The following is a 24,772-nucleotide window of genomic DNA, read 5'->3' as shown; positions in this document are numbered from 1 at the left end:
AGTGGCTCACACCTGTAATCCTAGCACTTTGAGAGGCCAAGGCAGGAGGATGGCCTGAGGTCAGGAGTTCAATACCAAACTGAGCAAGAGTGAGACCTCATCTCTACAAAAAAAAATAGAAAAATTAGCCAGCGCCTGTAGTCCTAACTGCTTGCGAGGCTGAGGCAGGAGGACCACTTGAGCCCAAGAGTTTGAGGTTGCAGTGAGCTATGAGGATACCACTGCACTCTAGCCATGGTGACAGAAAGACTCTGACAGAAGACAAAAAAACAGAATCATCATTCTGTGTGTCTGCCTTGGAACCATGGGTGGGCTCTGAAACTCTCAACATCTCAACATGAAGGAGAGCAGAATGCAGAGTAAAGGAAAAGAAGGGCAGGGTGGAGGACATTTATAGTCTGCCAATGTTTGAAAGAGGGGACACAAAAGCATATGGTCTTCCTTAAACCATGTGAAGACCTACTCTAGAAAGGTTCACAACAGGCCTCAAGCAGGTTGCTCCAGGGTGTAGGGATTGAGGCACACGTGCTCCAAGGAACTCACTTTTACCAATGCCCTTTGGTTCTACATGAAAGTTTGGACTTCAACATGTATTAACTACTCAAAACAAACTAATTTCTAAAAATAAATGAAAATGTCTTTCTTTGAAAAAAATTTTTGGCAGGATATTTTATAGCTATAGTCAAGCTGATTACAAATTTAGTATGAAATGAGCCGGGCACAGCGTAATCCTAGGCTGAGGCAGGAGGATCATTTGAGCCCAAGAGTTTGAGGTTGCAGTGTGCTATGATAACACCACTGCACTCCTGCTGGGGAAAGAGTGAGACTTTGTCTCAAAAAAGAAAAAAGGCAAAAAATATATACATAAATAGCTAAAAGAATTTTGAAAAAGAAGAATGGACAGAGTAACACTAACCAATTTTAAGACTTACTATAAAGCTACTGTAATCAACACAGTGTGGACAGCCACATACATCAATGAACAGGAATAGAAAGTCCAGAAATAGACCCACAAGAATGTGGCCAATTGACTTTTAACAAAATGCAAATGCAACAGAAAAAGGATAGTCTTTTCAAAAAATAATGTTGAAGTAACTGGATATCCAAATGGAATAATTCAAACCTTGACTTAAAACCTCACACCTTATGAAAAATTAACAAAATGGATCAGAAATCTAAATGTAAAACATGAAACTGCAAAACATCTACAAGGAAACCCAGGAGAAAATCTTCATGAGCTGAAGTTAAACAAAGAATTCTTAGACACAACACTAAAAACAGTATCTATAAACTAAAAAAATTGATAAGCTGACTTCATCAAAATTAAACACTTTTGCTCTGTGAAACAGTAAGAGAATGATGAGAAAAAATAAGCTCAAACCAGAAGGAAATATCTGCAAACCACCTATCTGACAAAACCTTGTATCTAGAACTCTCAAAACATCTTAGCCATTGGGGAAGTGCAAATTAAAACCACAATGAGATATCACTACACATCTATCAGAATGACAAAATTAAAAAATAGTGACAACACCAAATACTGACAAGAATGCAGGGAAAAGATTTGTTAACTATTGCTGGAGGAAATCTAAAATGGAATACCTAGTCTGGAAAATAGTTGACAAAGTTTCTTAAAAAACTAAATATATACTTAGTTACATGACCCATCAATCCCACTCCTAGGTATCTATCCTAGAGAAACACAAACTTATGTTCACCTAAAAACCTAAACATGAATGCTTTCAGCATCTGTTTTTATGATCGCTAAAAACTGAAACCAACCCAACTATCTTGAATGGATAAACCAACTGTGGCATAGCCATACAATGAACTATGAATCAGCAATAGAATGTAATGAACTGTTGATACAGGCAACAAGTTGGATGAATCTCAAAACCATGAGGGAATTTTTAGGGGGTGATTTAAATGTTCTATATCCTAATTAAGGTGGTGATTACATGAATCTATACATGTGTTGAAATTCATAAACCTGTACATAGAAAAAAAATAATTATCTTCCTCAAGTTATCATAAGAAAAAAATTAATTTTAGATATGGTAATTTTTTAAATTAAACTGAAATGAAAAAGAAAAAAATTAAACAAGATACGTAACACTCCAAATACATACCAAGACCACAAGTCTGCTTCTTTCACAGATTCCAGGGAGGTAAGGATAGGGTGGCATTCCTTCACCCTTCAAACAAGAACTCACCCACTGATAAATACTTGGCGGCTCAGAAGTAAAAAATGATGGATGATGCATAAAACCTGTTTGGGCTTTAAAATTAGATAAATGTTCATAAAGATACAAGAATGCATTAAGACAATACTATTTTATTCTAAATGGAAGATGATCAACAGTACCTGTCGTTTTGAAACAATCAGAATAACATTTTTCCATATTCTCCAAAATGCTTCACATTTTCTGCCACAGTAAATAACTGACTATATTATTACAAGAAGAATTTAAATGACTTCTACTTTATACTGTCCTGAATGGAAATCTAAGCAAATTCTTGTGTCCAAGGTATATAAAGAATCTAACCAAAATTTTTTGGCCTAACCCTAAAGGTGAAAAAACAGAAGAGGCACCCAGGATTCAACTCTAACAACTGGCCCCAACTTTGAGTCCCTCTGTCTCAGGGCCTTGGACAGTACAGTGGTGATAGAAATGTTCTGTATCTGTGCCATCCTATGTGGTAACCACTAGCCCCATGTGGCCACTGAGCATCTGAAATGTGGCTAGTGCACTAAAGAACTGAATTTTTTTTATTTTGATTAAATTTAAGTAACATATGGCTAACGGCTACTAATTGGACAACACAGATCTAAGTTAAAGCATCCTTGGCACTCGAAGCTCTCTCTAAGCTTTTGCAAGTCAGAACGTTAAGGATGGGTAAAATTCTCCCTATATACAAAAGAAAGTATGGCTTACTATGAGTCAGAAAACAAACATAACAAATTAAAGTCTGCCCCAACTTAGAGGCTAAAGGTAAGAAATATATCCTCTGCTATTCACTGAAAAAGACAGAAGCAAACGTCACTACACTGTTCAGAAAATCTGTAATGACACAAACACTTACCTTGATCGATTGTGCATACTTGTGCCGTGGTTCTGACAAGTGTTGGGTAGTCTCTGTAGTAATGATCCACATAAGGCCCCAATTTTAAGTCCCTAAAACAATGAGAGCATATAAAAAAGAAGGTATTATAGCATTTTTCCCCTGCAGAGTTAGAAAGAGGCATCTGTTGAACTTTTCTATTAAAAAAAACTTACTGATGAGAAAGATAATCAAATCCAGCTTCTCTTTATTGTATTTCTGGACTTTAAAGTACCCAATGTGACAAAAGCAACCCAATATCCTCTTGCTAAATTGTGTGGAGGTAAAACTAGAGTACAAGCACTATGGTCTAATTCCTGCTCTTGTTATTCATCAGCTGTGTAAACTTCAGCAAGTCATCTCTACGAACCTCAGTATTTTCCTCCAGAAAATGGGGAAACATCAGCTAACTTACTCTCAAGTTTTGAAGATTAAATAATATATATGAAAAATACCTTATAAAATGTAAAATATGACACAAATGTTACTTATTTGAGATAACTATGTTTGGAAATTATTTAGTTACAAAAGAATTTCCATAACAGGAATGATGTCATAAGTAAAATTTACCATCAATTAAAACTGCTATGTCTCAGGAAAGGATTTTAGGATCTTAAGGAAGATCACAGAATTCGAAAATGTGGGATAATCTTAACTCAGAGGTTGACAATTTAATTCAAATACAACTTCTTATCACTAAGGGTCACGAAGGCTCAAATAGCACCTAAGTATGACCCTTAGAATTCAGAGCCAAACACAGGTGCTAAAAATATAGTTGTAACATATTACTAGACCTATCTTATTGTGGATCCACTATGAGTGCCTGAAAGACAGGAATGACCACAGTTTGCAACAAGGAAAGCACAGCAAAGACAATTCACAACTAGCATACAACACTCATGCTCTCAGAGACAAACGTGGGCAAGTTTCCTTAACACTAAAATAGGAATCATAATACCTACTTTGACACTTTTTGATACTCTATGAGTAAGCTATGATTTTGTTAACTATAAAGCACTACTTGAATGTAGATATTATTACAAAACAGCAGATGTTATTACAGAACTTCCACCACAGTGTAGCCAGTCATCTTGTCAAAATGAATCCCCATTTTTTTGTGACCCTCCACTAATGTTAAGGTAAAGACTAAAAACCCAGCATGACCCACAGGCTCTTACATAATCGGTGTCTTTCCATGTCTATAAGATGTGGTGGGCTGATAACATAATCAACTGAATTTTATATTCAGACTGATTATACTACATTTTCGAAGTACTAGGTATATAGAAAATGATTTAGTTTTCTGAGAAGGTAGATTTCAGAAATGTATTTATAAGGTTCTTATAAGATATCACAGAAAAGACAGTCATCTAAGTTATCTCCTGGCAGTTTCTAATCTACAAACAATATTTACCTTGCTAACTGAACAAGAAGGTCAACAAGTGAACAAATTCCTTCTCCCATTAGAGTATTCAACTTCAGCTCCTCATAGACAAGGTGAAGAACAAAAAAAATTGCAGGTATATGAGTAAAGAGAAGTGTAGAAGAATCCAGACTGAGATTCTGTGAAATACCGTCATCCTTCATCTGTGAAACTTCCAAAGGACTCAAACATAAAGATCTGTTCAAAAGATGAGACTCAACATTCTGGTGGTAGTCTGAATTTAGTAAATATTCCCAGTCCTAAGAAGAATAAAAAGGATGTTAATTTTTTAAATAATGCCTCCTTGTAATGTCATCATTAAAAAAAAGGGAAACAAAATTCACTCAAAACAATTCAAGTTCCATTTCTACATTAAGTCAATCTAAGAAATTTAAAAAATCACATTGCTAAAACTGAAGGAACAACTACAAAATAGCAAGCAATTTCCAGATGCCAGTGACAAATATTAAAACAAGTCACATTTTAAAACCATTTGAAAAAAATCTAGTCGTGCCCTTTTAGGGAAGAGACTTTGAGAAAAGAATTCTATGTAGGTAGGGATTGAGAGAGGAATTTTAAGATTATTTCAGGCTAGGTCTTATGAAGTCAAAAGTAAAGAATAAAAAGTGAGAAGTATAGATGGGCACGTTTAGTGGCCTCTACCCTGATTTGTGTTTTGGTAAGAGGGAAGATCTACTTGTATTCAGTTGGTATATTTATCTTTCTGTGTCTATGAGGTGCTGAGGCTGGTAACATAATCAACTGAATTTTATATTCCGACTGATTGTACTACATTTTCCAAGTTCTGGGTCTATTTTAGTTTCTACTCATGATTTATTGTATTGTGTTCAGAGAATGTGGTCTATGCTATTTCCAGATCTTGGAATGTACTGATGTTTTTGTAAGGCTTAATATAGTATGTTATTATAACTTCATTCTTAGCCAGATACAGAAAGAACTAACCATAAAAGAAATAATTGATAAATTGGATAATTAAAATAAAAAATTCTGTTCATCATAAGACAAAGTTAAGCCACACACTAAGAGAAAATATTCTCAACACATGTATATCGTAAAGAACTCGTCTCCAGAATATATGATGAACTTGTATAGCTCCAAAATATATTTTTGAAAATCCAATTTAAAAATAGGTAACAGACTTGAACAGAAACTTCACAAAAAGATACATAAGTAGCTAATGAGCACATGAAAGAGTGTTTAACATCATTAGGTATCAAGGAAAGGCAAATTAAAACCATTAGGAGAAACTACTTCACACACTCAAATGGTTAAAATGAAAAAGACTGACAACAACAAACACTAGCAAAGATGTAGAACATGAGGAACTCTCATATGTAGTCAGAGTATACTATAGTACAACCAGTTTGGGAGCCAGCAATGATCCAACAATGTTACTACTAGGTATTTATCCAAAAGAAATGAAACTATATGTCCACAAAGACTTATTACTGCATGTTGGTAGCAATTTTATTCATAAGACTCAAGAAATGGAAGTAGCCTAGATCTCCACCAGCAGAAAAATGGAAACTATAGTATATTCACACTACTCAGCAATAAAAGGTATAAAACACTGATATCTGTAATAAGATGGGTAAGTCTCAAAAATTTGCTGAATAAAAGAAATCTTAAACCAATGATTACATACTATATTATTTCATTTATATCAAGTTCTAGATGCACAACTAACCTATGGTATGGTGATAGAATTCAGATTACTGTTGCTTGAAGAGGGGGGGAAACTGATTAAATACAGCACTAGGGAACTTTATGGAGCTATGGAAATGAACTGTGTGTCAATAGCAGTGTGGGTTACATGAGAATGCATATGTCAAAATTGGTCAAACTGTAAACTAAAATGTGAAAATTTCACTTATGTAAATTATATCTCAATTAAAAAATTTCGGGGGCCACTTAAGAATATACCCATGGAATCTGATATGTTTGAGAACCTGAATTAGAGAAATACTGCATAAAACGGTAAATGCCGTCATTTTAGGTGATGAGTTGGTAATAAAAACCTATAAACCCAAAGTGAAATCATGCAGCAGTACACAGGTTTACAGTAATTTTTACACTATCATTAAAGACAAAAGTGAGTAAGTGACCAAAGAAAACATAAAAGATCCTATCCTTCAAATAACTTATTTGGTTTTAAAATAAATAAAGCAAAACGTGTTGGAAATATAGACAAATTGACAGGAATACCATAGAAGTGGGAGAATAGTATGAGTATCCACAAATTAATTTATATTAGCAAGAAATAATAATGCTTACATCATCAGATCCAGTCTCAGAAGGCCTTGCTTTTTTGGGTGCGATGACTGGGGAAAGTGATCCTTCAAAGTCAAACTGAATAACCCCAAAAAAGAAGACAAAACCATAAATTTATTACTGTCAACAGATCAATTTAAAAGATTCAGAAATCAGTGCTACCAATTAAGGAAACTAAGGAAAACCATCAAAACTCATTTTTTCATCCGGAAAATCATGACACAAATATTTTTCCTCTAGGGCACTATAAAGATGAAATGAAATCATATATGTAAAGCATTACTACAGTGCCTGGGCTCATAGGCACTGCAACAGAGAATTCCTCCCCTCTCCTACTTCTGTAATAACACCTGTAGTATTAGGTTATTAAGTATGAAATGTCCACTGTCCTTAAGGACTAAGTCTGCCAGTTGATATCTCTGACATTTCACTTTGACACTTCTTTATTTTTATTGTGAAGGTACACCCTCAATCTTTCAAACACACAAGTGGCCTGGGATTATCTTTCAAAAAAAAATTTTTAAGAACAATTTTTGTGAAACCATGGATAAACCAAAAATTCATGTTATTTTCGAATATGAGTTGATCAGGGAACCAATGCTGCGCAGACAGCTCAAAATATCAACAAAGTGTTTGGGAAGAATGTGGCTAATTAATGAACACAGTATATCAATGATTTGAAAAGTTCCATTCTGGTGATTTTAATCTTGAAAATGAGCGATGTGGGCAACCTGAGGCCAAGGTAGATAATGATGAGCTGAAAGCTGTAGTGGAAGCGAATCCACCTCAACCTACATGTGAACTAGCAGCAAGGTTTGATGTTCCTAGTCCAACAATATTGGACCAACTGAAACAAATCAGCAAGGTAAAGAAGCTAAATAGATGGGTTCTGCATGAATTAAACAAGCATCAGAAGAGAAACTGTCTCGAATCTTGCCTTTCTTTGCTGTCACCACATAAAGGTGAACCTTTTCTGTACCATGTTGTTATGTGTGATGAAAAATCGATTCTTTTTGACAAACTCAAGCATTCAGCACAATGGATGGATGGAAAGATGAAGTGCCAAAACTCAGTCCAAAACCAAACATTCATCAAAAAAAGCTAATGGTATCTGTTAGGCCAGTGCTGGTATTATCCACTATGGCTTCATGAAACCTGGTCAATACATTACAGTGGATGTCTACTGCAACCAACTGGACAAAATGATGAGGGCCCACAGTAGGGGTTCAATTATCTATCTAAGAGGGAAAAAAAACTGAGTGTGGTGGCTCACGCCTGTAATCCCAACACTCTGGGAGGCCAAGGCAGGAGGATTGCTTCAGCTCAGGAGTATAAGACCAGTCTGGGCAACACAGCAAGACCCAGTCCCTACAAAAAAATAGAAAAATTAGTCAGGCCTGGTGGTACATGCCTGTAGTCCCAGCTACTCGGGGGGGCCAAGGCAGGAGGATCACATGAGCTCAAGAGTTTGAGGTTGCATTGAGCTCTGAAGACGCCACTGTACTCTATCTAGCCAGACAACAGAGCGAGATCCTGTCTCAAAAAAAAAAAGGAGGCTGGGCGCCATGGCTCATACCCGTAATCCTAGAATTCTGGAAGGCTGAGGCAGGAGGATCACTTGAGGTCAGGAGTCCAAGACCAGCCTGAGCAAAAGCAAGACATCGTCTCCACTAAAAAAAGAAAAAAGTTAGCCAGACAACTAAAAATATACAGAAAAAAAAATTAGCCAGGCATGGTGGCGCATGCCTATAGTCCCAGCTACTTGGGAGGCTGAGGCAGAAGGATTGCTTGAGCCCAGAAGTTTGAGGTTGCTGTGAGCTAGGCTGACGCCACAGCACCATAGCCTGGGCAACAGAGTGAGACTCTGTCTCAAAAAAAAAAAAAAAAAAGCAAACAAAAGGACACAAAAAGTTGGCCCCAAATACAACTGTCCATAGAATGTATGGTCCAGTGCTCTCATTTCATACACCAATAAATTAAAGAAAGCCCAATGAAATGTCAAAAATTGTGTAACTAGTCATTGGCAGATATTCTGTTCTCCTTACCATATTATTTAAATAAAACCAAAAAGAGGATAAATCTGGACAAAGAAAAATGAAAACTATTTGCAAATGAGGACCATTTCATCCTGAGCTTTGATTATAAGGACAAAAGATAGCAAGGGTTTATGTGGTCCTATAAATAAATGTGAAAGCAATTCAGCCTCAAGAACTAATATCCTTGTTGCTTCCTTTAGAACTAACATGCAATAAATAAGCCAAAGAGCCATGTTCTTCTTCAAAAGGAAAAAAGAGTGGTTACTCAGTCCTCCCTATAACATGGAAATGTGAGGGGCACTGGTTCTCTGCCAGAGACTAGTGCACAACAATCTATATTTGTCAACAATAAGATAACGTACAGGCCAATAACATACAAAAACTACTAAAAGCTGAAGTGCTTTTTCATTATGTAGAAATCCTCAGTTCCTATAAGGCTTAATCTTTTCATACTTAATAAAGAACAGAAAAATTATGGATGAGGTAACTTTGATGAAATTGTTTGGAATAAAAAAAGAAAATTGTCCCTATTTTCCCAGTAAGATTTTTCCGAAGGAAATTGCAGAGGGCAATTCTTTCATAGGCCTCAATAGGCACAAACTCTTAAAAACTGTATCTCATTTAGAAGGAAAAGGGAATTCATATAACAAATGTTCACTAAGCATCCATCTAAGCCAGGAACTAGAACAAGTCCTAGAGAGACAGTAGTGAACAAAACTAAATAAAAATTCTTGCCTTTATAGAATTTACATTCCAATGGGGGAAGGAGGAATACACAAACAAAATAAATAAGTAAAATATATAGCATATTTAATTAAATGCTAAGAGAAAAATAAGACAGGTAAATGGGACAAAATGTATGGAGGAGGGTGAAATTCTACACAGAATAGACAGGGCAGGAAGCACTAAGATGACATCTGAATAAAGACCTAAGCATGTCTTGTCTGGGAGAAAGCATTTTCTGTAAAAGTAACATCAAATGCAAAACACCCTGAAGCAGAAACATACTTGATGTGCTCAGGGAACAGGCAGATGCCAGTATGGCCGGGACGATGTGTGCAAGGCATAAGAAATGAGACCAGAAAAGTAAGGGAGGGCTTGGTCACATGGCATCTTTCAGGCTTTGACTCTGAGATGGGAAGCCACCGGAGGATTCCGAGAAGAGGATTGACTAACATGTCCTGACTTTATCAAACAGGATTACTGTGGCTGCTAGATTGATAAGAGACCGAAACACACTCAAAGGACATGAAATGCCAATCAAAAAATAAGAAGCATAACTGAAAAAGAAATACCCATTTACTTGTACAGAAACAAGATAAAATTTCAAAGTTCACAAAGGTTCACCATACCACAAATAATCAATGTGGTGATATGAGCACTTTTCAATGATGCTTACTCTTAAGACTATTGACTGGGAACCCCTTTCCAAATGTGATTTGACCCAGTAGTCCCTCTTTAAGATTCAATTCTTGAAAATGACTAAAGATGCAGTTAAAGATTTATATGAAAAAGGATGTTTGCAAATTACTCATAAGAAAAAAACAGATTGAATGGAGCACAATTATTAGCTATTGGTTCATTATGATAAAGCTATATACTGTGATAAAATGAAGGAGTTTTTAAAAAGGATTTTTATATGATGTCAGAAGTTTTCATTGGTATCATTTTTATCAAAAAGGCAACATCAAAAATGTTTAGAGTGGTTTTCTCTGAGTGGTATAATTATTTTCTTCTTAATTCCTCCATTTTTAAAATTTTCCTTTCACAATGAAGAAATGATTTTTTAGAATGGATTTGCTAGTATAAGACTAAAATGTACAGGTGGGTACAACAGAGTTATCTGGACAAAGGTAAGTGTGTTCTAGCGTAATTTCTTCGGAGTGACCCAGGAAAGGTTGTCCTGGGAGTGATCGCTGGAACTAAAAGGAAATCACTAATACTGCTGATTTTGTAAATAATCCATTAGCGGATTTTGTAAATAATCCATTAGTGTAAAAAAGTTTCTGGGGGAAAGGGATGAAGAATATGGCTTTATACCATTAACAGTAAATACTTAGGCTAACGCATTTAAAATCCCCCTCAAATCAAACCTTCTTCCCCATGTACCAAGTAATATGCATATAAAAAGACAGTCTTATCTTCAGAAAAGAATGTTAAGCCAGAAGTCAGAAGACTCAGTCCTAATTTCAAGCAAATCACAATTCTGTGATCTCTTTATGATTCAGTTTATGAATAAAAGCAAGACCATTACTAATGGAAGCATAACTTACGGTCATTTTACAAAGATGAAATGAGAAATAGTCAAATGTACTTTAGCACATTATAAAGACTCAATAATTTTAATTGCTAGTAAAATGATATCATTAAACATTAAATGAGATTTCTAATATATAGATACAATAAACTTAGTACTATTCCACTATTTTGAATAAGGTATGCTTATTATTAAATTTATCTGTTATATACAGAATGTTATAGTAACAATTATGTAACCGTAACATTGATAACAGAATAACTCATGAAGAAAACAATTGTATTTACTTACATTTCGGGTCCATGCTAAGCGGTCTGTGTTATAACCCATCATGTTCATGAGACAAGTGACAAATAAATTCCACTCTGAGTGATAACAGGGTCCTCCTGGAGCACTATGGACATTATACCACTTGACAAGCATCTGAACTGCTACTTCTTTTGGAAGGATCAACTTAATTGCTTGCAAACATGTTTGTACTATTAAAAGCAAAGATCTATTTTAGTATGTTTCCTCTGCATGCATTCCTTTCTTCTTTCAATGAGAAAGATTTTTAACATCTACTTTGTAAAGGTCATTTACTATGAAAAGAGAACTGTCATTAATGAGTCAATCCTAGCCAATCATCTGAAGTTTAAACCAACTACTAAATTCAACAGAGTTTGCAAAAGGTCTGAGGGCAGCTTTTTTATCACGAATTCTGGATCAGAAATAATCTGTGATCACAAAGGCCAGTTTACCTGAGACAGTCCTAATTTATATGCACTGCTCCAGCAATTACTAATCAGTCCCCCTTTCAATCTCAAAAATGTCCTAGCTTGGATGATAAATTAAAGGTCACTCTATGAAGGACACACAATTTCTATGTGAATAAATGTATCAAAAATACTGCTTAAATACTTCAGTAAATATATAATACTCAATATACGCATCCACAAATAGCAATGCCTACTGGCAATACAAGATGTTCTAAATTAGTGAACATTCCTGTTAACCAAAACTTTATAACTTTTAATTATTTTTGACAGCATTCAGTCTTTTAAATGTCGTACATGCCCTCTGTCTTAAATGGATTAAATACCACATAATTTATGGCTGAAAGTCATTAATATAAACATCAGTGATAGCCTTATACTGCCAGACAGTGCACCCCTGAGAGTGGCCCGGGCTATTTCTGTGAAGAGGCCTAGATCTGCTTTTAGTAGTAAACGGCCTCAAACTTTGCATTCACATATTCTCTTTTTACAGGATTCCTTTATTCCCATCCCATTGTCACTGTCACTGGGCCCATCCTCAGCAGCATATCCTTTTTCTTATCAATTTGCTAGGTACACAGACACATAACAAAAGTTGGAAGCAAATGGCAATGAATGTTAGAAAACCAAAACTAAGTATGCCAAAGCTGAATCCAAAAGAACTGTAAATCAGATGCTGCATGAGAGTGTAACAAACTCTTTGTGAGTACATAAACCGTGCATGAACTCTGCCACTTCTATTTGGCTATAAAGGAGTAAGACTTCATTTTGTTTTTATTTTATTTCCTCTACTATTATTTATATATTTTGTTTAGGCTTATAATACTTCTAGGTATTTGTCCTTGTGATTACTAATTAAATACCTTTTAGAAAGGCAAGGAATTTATATAACTTGGAATATCATTTACCACATTGATAAAAAAAATTCCTAAAATGAAAAAGTCATTCTAGTATATAATCTGCCAATGTTTTGCTTTGGCAATTAGGTTTTGAAACTAAAAGATATCATGAACTTTCTTAAACCATACATGGATTCTTTTCTTAACTTACATTTGTTGGCAAACCCTTTCAATTCTAATATTTTGTTTACTACTCTATGTTCTAAAATATTAGTAGCTCCCTTAGTAGCTACTTAGTAGCTTAGCTCACTTAGTAGCTCCCAAATTACATTCCAGTAATAATTCAAGCAGAATCCAGTATTTATCAAAATACTTCTAATTATATTTTGACTATAATACCAAGTTTTATTCAATTAAGGCAAATATGTTAATTTTACAACTTATCTAAAAATGGAGAAATTTATTTTAGGGTTAAAATGATTAATGTGCCAAGAAATATTTCAGTTGCTTAGGCTTCTTATTTCTCAGAATTTTCTTGCAAGAGGCATATCTGTATATTGTAATCTTACTGCATAATATTCTTCAACTTATGAATTTCAGAGAAACAGAATTAGCACATCCTTTAACTATACTCCACCCTTATAGCACACATAGAGTAAACATCACAAAGCACTCCTCAGCTCTTTTAAAGTTTCTCTGCAAAGCAGAAAAACTTAATCCAGTAGCTTCAAAAATGGCAAAATAACTTTTAAAATCACAATTATTAACGTAAATCACCAATTGCTCCAAATCTTATAAATCAAACTGAGAATATACAGAAGGGAGGTCTAATTCTCAACCATACCTAATTCAGAGGTGGCAATTTCAGGAATAGTGATCCTAACCATGGAGCCATTACTCAGTTCCTAGGGACAAGAAAGGAAACAAATGAGAAAACAAAAAGGATTTGTGCATTCTAAGTCTTTGAATGTCTTAAAAATAGCTGGTGCTTTACAAAACTGTTTGCCTTTCAAAGTAAAATTCAATAAAATAAATGAAAAGCATTATTTTTTAAACAAAACTGAAGAGTTCCAACTTTCAGAAACTATAAATGTACTATTTACAAAACATTTTCAAAATTCTTATTTTAATAAAAAGTGCCTAATTTTTATGTAGACACTAAGAGTCAATAATCAAAAGGAGGAGACCTACTTTTACAAAAAGTACAAAAATCAGATCAATATACAATTCAACTAACTGAATAAGCTTTTGTTTTTAATGAATTTTAATAATATACAAACTTCAGAAAACTTAAGCAGAATTACTTTATAGTTAAAAGTTAAATAGTACAAAAAATGACATATTACAACAGATTTTTTAAATCATAAAAAATGTTTTTCATTTTTCAGACAAAATTTTACATTCTGACAAATTTGAGACGTCAACTCTATCTCTTGAAAAGCTACCTAATGTTTTAAAATATACTTACTAGAGTTACTCTGTTATGAACAGGATCTCTGATAGAATGAATATAAGTTCCAAGCTGTTGGAATGTACAATCCTCATTATAGAGAGAATCATGAAGTTTTGAAGAATCCCTCAGTTCTGGAACTGGAGACAACAGAACAACCTGTAAAAAGTCATAAATACAAGACAAATGAAGTATTTTCTGAGAAATTAAGGATAAAGAAACTCAACCATTTTTTTTTTCACACATGGCCCAATAAACAATTATGTGTAATGATTTAAAAACATTCTGCTCCAGGCCGGGCGCGGTGGTTCACACCTGTAATCCTAGCACTCTGGGAGGCCGAGGCAGGCGAATTGCTCAAGGTCAGGAGTTCAAAACCAGCCTGAGCAAGAGCGAGACCCCGTCTCTACTATAAATAGAAAGAAATTCATTGGCCAACTAATATATAGAGAAAAAATTAGCCAAGCATGGTGGCGCATGCCTGTAGTCTCAGCTACTCAGGAGGCTGAGGCAGTAGGATTGCTTGAGCCCAGGAGTTTGAGGTTGCTGTGAGCTAGGCTGACGCCACGGCACTCACTCTAGCCTGGGCAACAAAGTGAGACTCTGTCTCAAAAAAAAAAAAAAAAAAAAAATCTGCTCCAAACCAGGTGCAGTAGTACACACGTGTCCCAAAGACTCCAAAGCTAAGGCAGGAGGATCACTTGAGCCCAGGAGTGTGAGGCTCTGGTGTACTATGACCACACCTGGGAACAACCACTGCACTTCCAGCCTGGGTAATATAGTGAAACTCAGTCTATTTAAAAAATAAATAAGCATTCTGCACCAGCTATGATGAAGTACCCTGCAGCAAAACAACATCCTCACAGAGAACAACTAGGATGTAGATAAAAGCAAAACATCTAACTGATGACACTGGAAAGCTGTGGAAGCAACCCAGACTTGAGGGGCCAAAATTTGAGAGAGATCTACAGGGAGAAGGTCCAACATTCTCATCCTGCTTTACCTGCTCTAGGCATTGCAAGTTTTGGTGGTAAGGAGAGCATATGGAACGGCTAAAAATATACAAGGAAGGACACAGATAGGAGGAAGAGAAGCCAGCAGCAATTTCCAACCTTACTGGGCTAGAGACATAAACTGTAATTTGAGGCCAAGTCAGACAAGACTTAAGGAACTAAGAACCCAGCAAGAAAGGAGAGCAATAAAAAAGCAAAACAATGAGACTGGTATTTAGTGGTATTTCCCCTAGAGGCAGATATTATTCAAAAATATACAAACAAGGCCAGGCACGGTGGCTCACGCCTGTAATCCTAGCTCTCTGGGAGGCCGAGGTCAGGAGTTCGAAACTAGCCTGAGCAAGAGCGAGACCCCATCTCTACTATAAACAGAAAGAAATTAATTGGCCAACTAATATATACAAAAAATCAGCCGGGCATGGTGGCGAATGCCTGTAGTCCCAGCTACTTGGGAGGCTGAGGCAGGAGGATTGCTTGAGCCAGGAGTTTGAGGTTGCTGTGAGCTAGGCTGACGCCACGGCACTCACTCTAGCCTGGGCAACAAAGCGAGACTCTGTCTCAAAAAAAAAAAAAAAATATATATATATATATATATATATATACAAATAGCATTTATTTGCTTAATTGCAAATATAAAAACAAAAATTTTAAATGACCTTAGTTACTAACTACATGTAGATGCTTCCAATTTTAAATCTCCAGTCATACCCACTGATCCTTTTTGTATTCCTTTAATTCAATTTATAGAACATCTCTAAGTAAATATCTTTTCAACACTGACAACAATTCAAGCCTAAGATATTATCTATTATATTCCAGCTTCTATTCCCAGAGTTACCAGGAAAAATTCAGCTTTATTGGTCCTGGCTCCAAGCCTAGTAGCACAATCTGCCAGAGGAGTAGGAAAGCCATCAGCCAATGGTTTCCCTGTGACCTTACAGCTAGCAAAAAGATAGTAACCATTCCTGGACTTAAGGAATTCTAAAAAAACTTGGAAACCATTTTCCATTATAAAAAAATGCTTCCAAATTACACAAAACACTCTGACACTTCTCCAGTTCTCCTTTTGAATGTTTTGCAAATGTATTGACGTAATGGGACAAAGCTCAATATTGCACATTTTAAAATAAAATCAGGGCCTAGACATTATCCAATACAACTGCCAACACTAACCGTCTCTTTGAACTACCCACAACCATCTGCGATCAGATCTCCCTAAATTACACTTAAATTAAAATACACTAAAATTCCACTTTTCTTTAGGCTTCCTAAATTGGCCAATATGGGTACCTACCCAAGTCATTCACAAAATTCTGAGTCTTATTCCATACCCCTTCTTCCCAGCCCAGCAAAAAACCAATCAGCCGATAAACTCTGTCCTCTCCACTTCCTTAGGCCTCTCGTGTCACTCCCTCTTTTCCACACATACTGCCTTAGCTCAGACTCTCTTCATACCTCTTACATTGACACAGATAACCTCACTTGGAGTCGAATTAATCTCCCAAGATACACGTATCTAAACTCAGATCCTAACACTCATAATTCCTTCTTTAAACACCTGCAGTGCCCTGAAAACTGCATTCAGAATAAAACCACCCTTTCCTCATTTCATCCTTTAAGAGCATATTAGCAAGAGTGTAAATCCCAGTTCTACCACTTATTAGCTTTATGACCTTAGACAAGTAATTTCTATGTACTTTTATATACTCATTTGTAAAATAAAGATAATTGTAGTACTTTCTCAATAAAGCTCTTCTAAGAGAATAAATGAGTTATTTATTGATTTTTTTTTGAGACAGAGTCTTACTCTGCTGCCTATGCTAGAGTCCCGTGGCATTAGCCTAGCTCACAGCAACCAAAAACTCCTGGGTTCAAGCGATCCTTCCACCTCAGCCTGAAGAGTTGGGACTACAGGCATGTGCCACCATGCCCGGCTAATATTTTCTATGTATTTTTAGTTGGCCAATTAATTTCTTTCTATTTTTAGTAGAGACGGGGTCTTGCTCTTACTCAGGCTGGTTTGGAACTCCTGACCTTGAGCGATCCTCCCGCCTCGGCCTCCCAGAGTGCTAGGATTATAGGTGTGAGCCACCGCGCCTGGCCTATAATTTCTTACATAGACAGTACATCTATTCTGCCCAAATAAATTATAAGATCTATAGATAGAAAAGAATGTATCGTTTTCATCTCCCTAGCACCTTCAAAAGGTACCACACACATCACAAAAGAGGTCAATGTATGTTAATTGAATCATCTGTGTTTGAAAACATTTACTCTGAAAGTACTAATATTAAGTTAAACATGGTAAGAACTAATATTTGACCAAACTTCTTTAAAACAATATTAATTTTTTTTACAATACCTAATCCATTTCTTACCTCATCCAATGATCCAAGTAGTTTACCAAGGGGCTTAGGTGTACTAACGCCGTCAAGTGGAGTACTGGGCCGAGGCATTGTATTAGACATCGTCAGGGAAGGAGCTGGCAGTCCAGGAATAAAAACCTTTCCCACCTTTAAGCAATACAAAAAATGTAGAAAAAAATATTGGCTTTAATACACCACATCCTTAAATAAAATGTTAAGAAATGTAAGCACTTATTTCTTTTGATATTTCAAAGTTTATGCTCACCAAACACAACTAAAAAATAGAATAAAAATTTTAATAATTTATCAAATTCCACCATCCAGCTGCAAATGCTTTGGTATAATTTTTCTTGGTCTGATTCCTTGTCTTTGTTACTGAGGACTTATTTGCAAGAAAGGGGGGATGTTAATATAGTCAAGTCATACAAAATTCCATACACTATGCATTCTTCTACCTATAGGCGTTAAAGACAACAGAACAGCTTTCAGAGGCTATAAGCAACAATCTTGTTAACTAAGTCTTAAGCAAGAGAAAAAGAACACCAATTACTCCCCAGGTGCTAAAAAAATGAGTAGGGGTAATGCTGAAGAAACTAATTCCAACCTAATTCAAACTGTGCTCTCCAGTTCATGATCTCATCTTCCACCATAAATCTCAAATATTTCTTCCTCAAAATTACTTACATAAAGTAGAATAAATTCTTTGATCTTAAAAGAATGAGTTGATAATCCATGCTAACCACCCCTTATTTAATATCTGTAGGGTTCTCAAGAAAAACACAATAGAAATTCACATCCATACAGGCTAAAAACTTAACAAGACTAAAAAAGGATGCTCAGAACTAAAGTGAAACTTTAATATATATATTTATATTAATATACTACTCAAAAGCTAATAAAATAACAGAAGTTGGGCCAGATGTGGTGGCTCATGCCTTTGGGAGGCCGAGGCAGGAGGGATTGTTTGAGGCCAGGAGTTTGAGGCCAGCCTGAACAACACAGGGAGTGAGACCCTGTCTCACAAAAAGTGGGGAAAAGACAACAAACTGCCTAGAGATCTCAGACCCAAGAATGACCTAATAATGAATTCACCAGATTTTAGTGGTTTTGTTTTGTTTTGGAGACATGTTGATGGTCACAGACAAAAAAAGCCCCCCAAAACCTTGTTCTTTCCAGCCAAAGTGCTAGAAAAAAACTGACTAAGCAGGACAGAAATATTTCCGCTATACCTGCCCTACTCCACGCAAACACCAAGATAAAAGCTAGAGCCCTCCCTTCCTCCCTACCAGGAGGTATAGTGTAATTTTTGAATGCCTTTCATTTATTTGAAGAAGTTCCCTTCTATTACTAGTTTGCTGAGAATGTTTTTCATCATGAATACATATTACATATTGTCAAATGATTTCTCTGCATCTATCTAGATCTTTGGTCGACCAACCATGTTCTATGGCCAAATCTGGCTTACATCCTGTTTTTGTACAGTCTGTGAGCTAAGAATAATTTTTACATATTTATATGGTTAAAGAAAAGAAGATGAATATGTAACAGAGACTGTATGTATCCCACAAAGGCTAAAACACATTTATATGGCCCTTTACGTAAAAAGTTAATCAACCCCTAATTTAGATGATCATATTTTTTTGTTAGTCTGTGTTTTTGTCTGTTTTTGTTTTTGTTTTTGAGACAGTGTCTGGCTATATTGCCAAGGCTGGTGGCGAACTCCTGGCCTCAAGCAGTCCTCCCTCTTTGGGCATCCCAAAATGCTAAGATCACAGGAACGAACCACTACGCCCAGCCTTGTCTGTTATTAATGGTTAATTACACAGATTGATTTTCAAATGTTAAAACCTATCTTGCATTTCTGGGACAAATCCTATCTGGTCATGATATATTATATTCTTCTTATCAACTTTATTGATCTTTTTTTCTGTGAACCAGCCTTTTATTTCATTGGTGTTTACTATCTATCAGTTTGTTATTTTACTCATTCCCACCCTTAATTATATTGTTTTCTTCGTTCTACTTACTTCCAATTTAATCTGCTCATTCTTTTAAGATCAAAGAATTTATTCTACTTTCTGAAGGCCACATGTAACAGACCTCTTAAATTTTCTCCATATCAACAATAAGGCTGTTTCACTATATTATGATTTGCTTATTCATTGGAGGAGCATTTTTAAATTCCTTCAAGAACTTTTCCTTTGCATTGACAACCTGGCTAATTGGTAGTGTAAGAGGTCTAGCTTTCAACCTATCTTGGCTTTCAACATGCCTTCCTCGCTAAGCTTTCTAGTCATGCAACTTTTCTTTCACTTGAACACTCAGAAGCCCTTGTAGGATTATTCACTGGCTGGGTGTGGTGGCTCATGCCTATAATCCTAGCACTCTAGGAGGCCGAGGCGGGCGGATCGCTCAAGGTCAGGAGTTCGAAAACAGCCTGAGCAGGAGCGAGACCCCATCTCGCTCTTTCTAAAAATAGAAAGAAATTAATTGGCCAACTAAAAACATATAGAAAAAAATTAGCCGGGCATGGTGGCACATGCCTGTAGTCCCAGCTACTCGGGAGACTGAGGCAGTAGGATTGCTTGAGCCCAGGAGTTTGAGGTTGCTGTGAGCTAGGCTGATGCCACGGCACTTAAGCCTGGGCAACAAAGTGAGACTTTGTCACAAAAAAAAAAAAAAAAAAAAAACTTTGGTACATAACAAAGTTACCCATACATCGATTTCAAAACTAGTTAACTAACTTTATTTTTTAAATAATCTACCTATACTCATTAAAGGTTCTCCATCTGTCCCAGGTTTATAGCACCAATGCACCTAATAAAAGTGAGCCCTAGCACTCCAAATTAGGACAACCTAAATTGGAAACTTCATTGTCAACTCTTAACAAAAATCTTCTACCAAACTGTACAGGCCAGAAGAATAACAGATTTTAAATATCAAACTAAAATAACATTAAAAAATAATACTAGAGTTAGTCCTACTAAAAGCATGAAGTACAACTTACTGCTTACCCGAACTACTCCTGTGTACAGCACCAGGCTTCCACTGCCTTCCAGGACCAGCATGGTGTCTATTTTCTACAGAGAAGACAAAAATTTTATTTCCCAACAGAGCAAACTTACAAATCTTTCAGCTGAAAAACTGGATGAAGAACAATAATTTTCAACTTCTCAAGAAACATGCCTACATTTTCATAACCAGTTACAGATCAAAAAATTTAGGGGAAAAAAAAAAAAGGAAGAAATGTGCATGGCATGCATTTACCTCCACTGGTGCTGCATCCTTTGCTGGTATGGTAGTGACAGAGCCAAAGATGAGCTGGGTTTTATCATTACTCTCTTGAAACTTTACACAGCTGAATATCAAAATAAAAAGAGAAAGAAACTATTTACATGCAACAACCTATGTGGGTCTTAAGAGTATTATGCTGACTGAATGGTAAAAGACAATTCTCAAAAGTTTACATACTATATGAGTCCATTTATACAACATCTCCAATGCCAAATTATAGACATTGAGAACAAATCAGCGGTTGCCAGGAGTTGGAGGTCATGGGGAAGCACGGGAGGCTAAGGTGTATGCGCCTATAAAGTGGTAGCCTAAGAGAGATCTTTAAGATGATAAAGATATTTTGCATCTTGATCATGGTGGTATTTATACAAATCTATATATATCAGAAAACTGCATGAAACCATACACACACACCCGCAAATGAGTACATGTCAAACTGCTAAAATTTGAAATAAAGTACATGATTGACATCAATTTCTTGGTTTTGATAATGTACTATAGTTATGTAAGATGTTAACTCTTGGGGGGAAAAGTGTAAGCTACAAGGATCTCTTTACTATTTTGAAGCTTCCTGTGATCTATAATTATTTCAAAATAAAAAGTAAATAAATTGGCAAAAGATTTGAATAGATATTTCACCTAAGAATATAAATGAATGGCTGATAACCATATGAGAAGATGGTCAATGTCAGAATAACATTAGGGAAATTCAAATTAAAACCACTTCACAACTACTGGAATGGCTACAATCAAGGAGATTGACAATATCCAATGTTGTCAAGGATAAAGAGACATTTAGCCTTCATACATTACTGGTGGGAATATAAAATGGTGCAGGTTTTTTGGAAAACAGTTTGGCAATTCCTTACAAAGTTAAACATGAATTTGCCATTCAACCCAACAATTCCACTCCTAGGTATCTACCCAAGAGAAATGAAATCCTATATGTCCACACAAAGACTTCTGCTCAAATGTTCATAGTCCCATAATCCTCAATGGTCAAAAGGTAGGAACAAACCAAATGTCATTAAATGAAGAATACACAAAATGTGGTAGATGTATACCATAGACTACTACTGTGTTTCCCCTAAAATAAGACAGGGTCTTATATTTATTTTTCCTCAAGAAGACACCCAGGGCTTATTTTCAGGGGATGTGTTATTTTCCCCTCAAAGCCTCAGCTTGCAGCACACACAGGATGGCCAGGACCTGACAGGGGGAGCCAACCTTGTTGGTGAGGCTGCCCGTACCTTTCCAGTCACCTCTGGGATAGTAGGTGTCACGATGGGCCAAATGAGAAGGGCTGCTTGTCTTCTTTACCGCTCCAAGATGAAATGCATGGGTTGTGCAGACACACTGCGTAGCCACACCCATCACTATGTCTTATTTTCCGGGTAGGGCTTATATTGCGCAAATGCTTAGAAATCCTGCTAGTGCTTATTTTATGGGTAGGTCTTATTTTCAGGGAAACATGGTACACACCAATAGGTATGAAGCCATCATGTTATAAAATGGTCCTAAAAAGCATCATGCTAAGTGAAAGTAGCTGAACATAAAAAAAAAAAACTACATAAATATAGTGGTTTTATGATTTTATGTACATATTTTGATTTTATGTACATATATAAATGTTCGGGAAAGGATAAACTATGGAGACAGAAAGCCTGAAGTGGTTGTCTGAGGTTGGGAATGGAAATGAAACTGACTACAAACAGACATAAGGGAATCTTTTTATGGTGATAGAAATGTTTTAAAACTGAGTGTTGGTGGTGATGATTGTGTAACTCCGTAAATTTACTAAAAAACTCATTTAACTGTACAGTTAAAACATGTCAATTTTATGATATGTGAATTATTTCTCAATAAAGCTACTTAAGTCAGGAAAAAAAAAAAAAGACAAAGTAGCCCTAAATTACATACGCACGGGAAACATACACTTACCGTAACTGGAGCTGGGACTCTACCAAAAAACACAAGAACTTTTGCCCACATAGGTCAGATGTAATAAACACTTTTGAGGCCTGTGAATTTTTCTCTCTACAATACATTAATAAAATAACCGTCAGTATTAGTCCAAACACTTATTACAGTAAGTATTAAAAGTCTTTGAAAATATTTTTCAAGAAATCTAAAAACTACATAGATCAAGCAATAACCTGAAGACACAAAAACACTTCTAAAAATTAGACTTTGTGATCTCTAAGATTCCTTTCAGCTCTTTGATGGTGAGCCCATTACACAGCTTTGCTGGGGAAATTTACAATAAGTTTCATCATTTCAATGGACTTTTTAATTATATGCTATGCAAGCCACCTACTTGTAAAGTAATGCAAACTTAAATTCCTACCCCTTAAAGGGTCAGATTTTTCATAACATCACTTCTCCTATCTATCCTCTCCTCAGATTAGGCCCCACTTCACACCTCTTTTTAAAAAATTATACCTCTAATTCCCAAATCTTTCCTTCTAAAGTGTTACAGGAGACGGTAAGTTTGAAAAATAAGAATCTGCAATGTTCTGAACTTACAACTAAGATAATGAAATATGATTTTTAAATGTAGAAAATTATTTTATATATGAAGAACAGAGAGAACTCTCTTTAACACTATATTTACATCTTTACTTTCCTCTGCCTACCTACTTCCCACCAGTGAACCTACTGCCACCCAAATATCTCTTCTCTGGGCTCAACTCTCAGGGCCACATTTCACCAGTACCTAGCAGTACTAGTATCTCTTTATTCTTGGAATGCTCTCTTTTTTTGTGTTCTATGATATTCCTTCCTGCTTCTCTCACCTGACCTTTTTTGTTTGTCTCTCTGCAGCAGCTTTGTCTCTTTTTACCCTCAAAATCTTAAGTTTCGGCCGTGTGTCGTGGCTCATGCCTGTAATCCTACCACTCTGGGAGGCCAAGGCGAGAGGATCGCTCAACTTCAGGAGTTTGAGACCAGCCTGAGCAAGAGTGAGACCCCATCTCTACTATAAATAGAAAGAAATTAACTGGCCAACTAAAAATATGTAGAAAAAATTAGCCGGGCATGGTGGCACATGCCTGTAGTCCCAGCTACTCGGGAGGCTGAGGCAGAAGGATCGCTTGAGCCCAGGAGTTTGACGTTGCTGTGAGCTAGGATGATAGCCATGGCACTCTAGCCCAGGCAACAAAGTGGGACTCTGTCTCAAAAAAAAAAATAAATAAATAAAAATCTTAAGTTTCCAAAGACTTCAGTCCCTAGCCACCTTCTAATTCTATACCACTGGGTTTTAACTATTTGGAGGTTATAAACACCTTTGAGAATTTAACACATTGACTGCCACACTAGGAAAAAAAGTTTCCTTGGAGCCACAGTGTTTTATCACAAAAATAGAATAAAAACTTCAAAAATTATCCTTTTTAATTTAACAAAAAATTTGTTATTTTTTACTATGTTCCATGCATGAATAATATACACCTTGAAAAAATTGTTCTCACAGCTCTTAAGGTGAAGAGACTTGTGAGTTACATATGCTTCATGAGGCCCCAGGCTCAAAACTAGCATGAGTTAAATACAACTCACATGGCAGTTAATGTGTTAATGAACATTAAAACCCTCTCCTTAGGAAAAAGCCTATCCACTGCACATACACATGATTACGGAATACAACTTCAGAGTTAACAGAAGCCCTGCAACTGCAAGCTCATCCATAGGCCCCCCCAGGAACCCCATGAATCTCAGCTCTACACACTCCTTAAATTCTAATCCACCCTCTCGCCTCAGTCATCACTTACAAGCTGACAACTCCCACATTTATTGCTCTGCTCCCTTCCCCTGAGTTTACAACCCACATAAAAAGCACGTTCTTACCACTGTCATCAAATAGAACAGTCCCAAAGGGCAAATGGCAATCCTACACACAAACCTCCTTTCTCAGCCCTTCCCTCCCCACTGCACAAACCAAAATGGAAGAAT

General features: G+C 36.1%; 1 protein-coding gene across 2 annotated transcripts in view; it reads right to left on the bottom strand.

Moving 5' to 3' along the window:
- ANAPC1 (anaphase promoting complex subunit 1) overlaps positions 1 to 24,772 on the bottom strand; it is a 100,402-nt gene that overhangs the window by 58,145 nt on the left and 17,485 nt on the right. For both annotated transcript variants that reach the window (XM_012742806.2, XM_012742807.2), the window contains exons 11-21: positions 22,769 to 22,864; positions 20,801 to 20,891; positions 20,548 to 20,613; positions 17,546 to 17,680; positions 14,173 to 14,313; positions 13,549 to 13,609; positions 11,402 to 11,589; positions 6,821 to 6,895; positions 4,517 to 4,785; positions 3,085 to 3,176; positions 2,130 to 2,278 (exon numbers count right to left, since the gene is read on the bottom strand). In XM_012742806.2, coding sequence (XP_012598260.1) covers positions 2,130 to 2,278; positions 3,085 to 3,176; positions 4,517 to 4,785; positions 6,821 to 6,895; positions 11,402 to 11,589; positions 13,549 to 13,609; positions 14,173 to 14,313; positions 17,546 to 17,680; positions 20,548 to 20,613; positions 20,801 to 20,891; positions 22,769 to 22,864 — 1,363 coding nt within the window. The remainder of the gene's footprint in view (positions 1 to 2,129; positions 2,279 to 3,084; positions 3,177 to 4,516; positions 4,786 to 6,820; positions 6,896 to 11,401; positions 11,590 to 13,548; positions 13,610 to 14,172; positions 14,314 to 17,545; positions 17,681 to 20,547; positions 20,614 to 20,800; positions 20,892 to 22,768; positions 22,865 to 24,772) is intronic.

Source organism: Microcebus murinus, chromosome 3 (assembly GCF_040939455.1).
Source record: "Microcebus murinus isolate Inina chromosome 3, M.murinus_Inina_mat1.0, whole genome shotgun sequence".
Taxonomy (NCBI): Eukaryota; Metazoa; Chordata; class Mammalia; order Primates; family Cheirogaleidae; genus Microcebus; species Microcebus murinus.
Note: the sequence above shows the minus strand (reverse complement) of the source record. Positions and strands in the feature narration are given on the sequence as shown.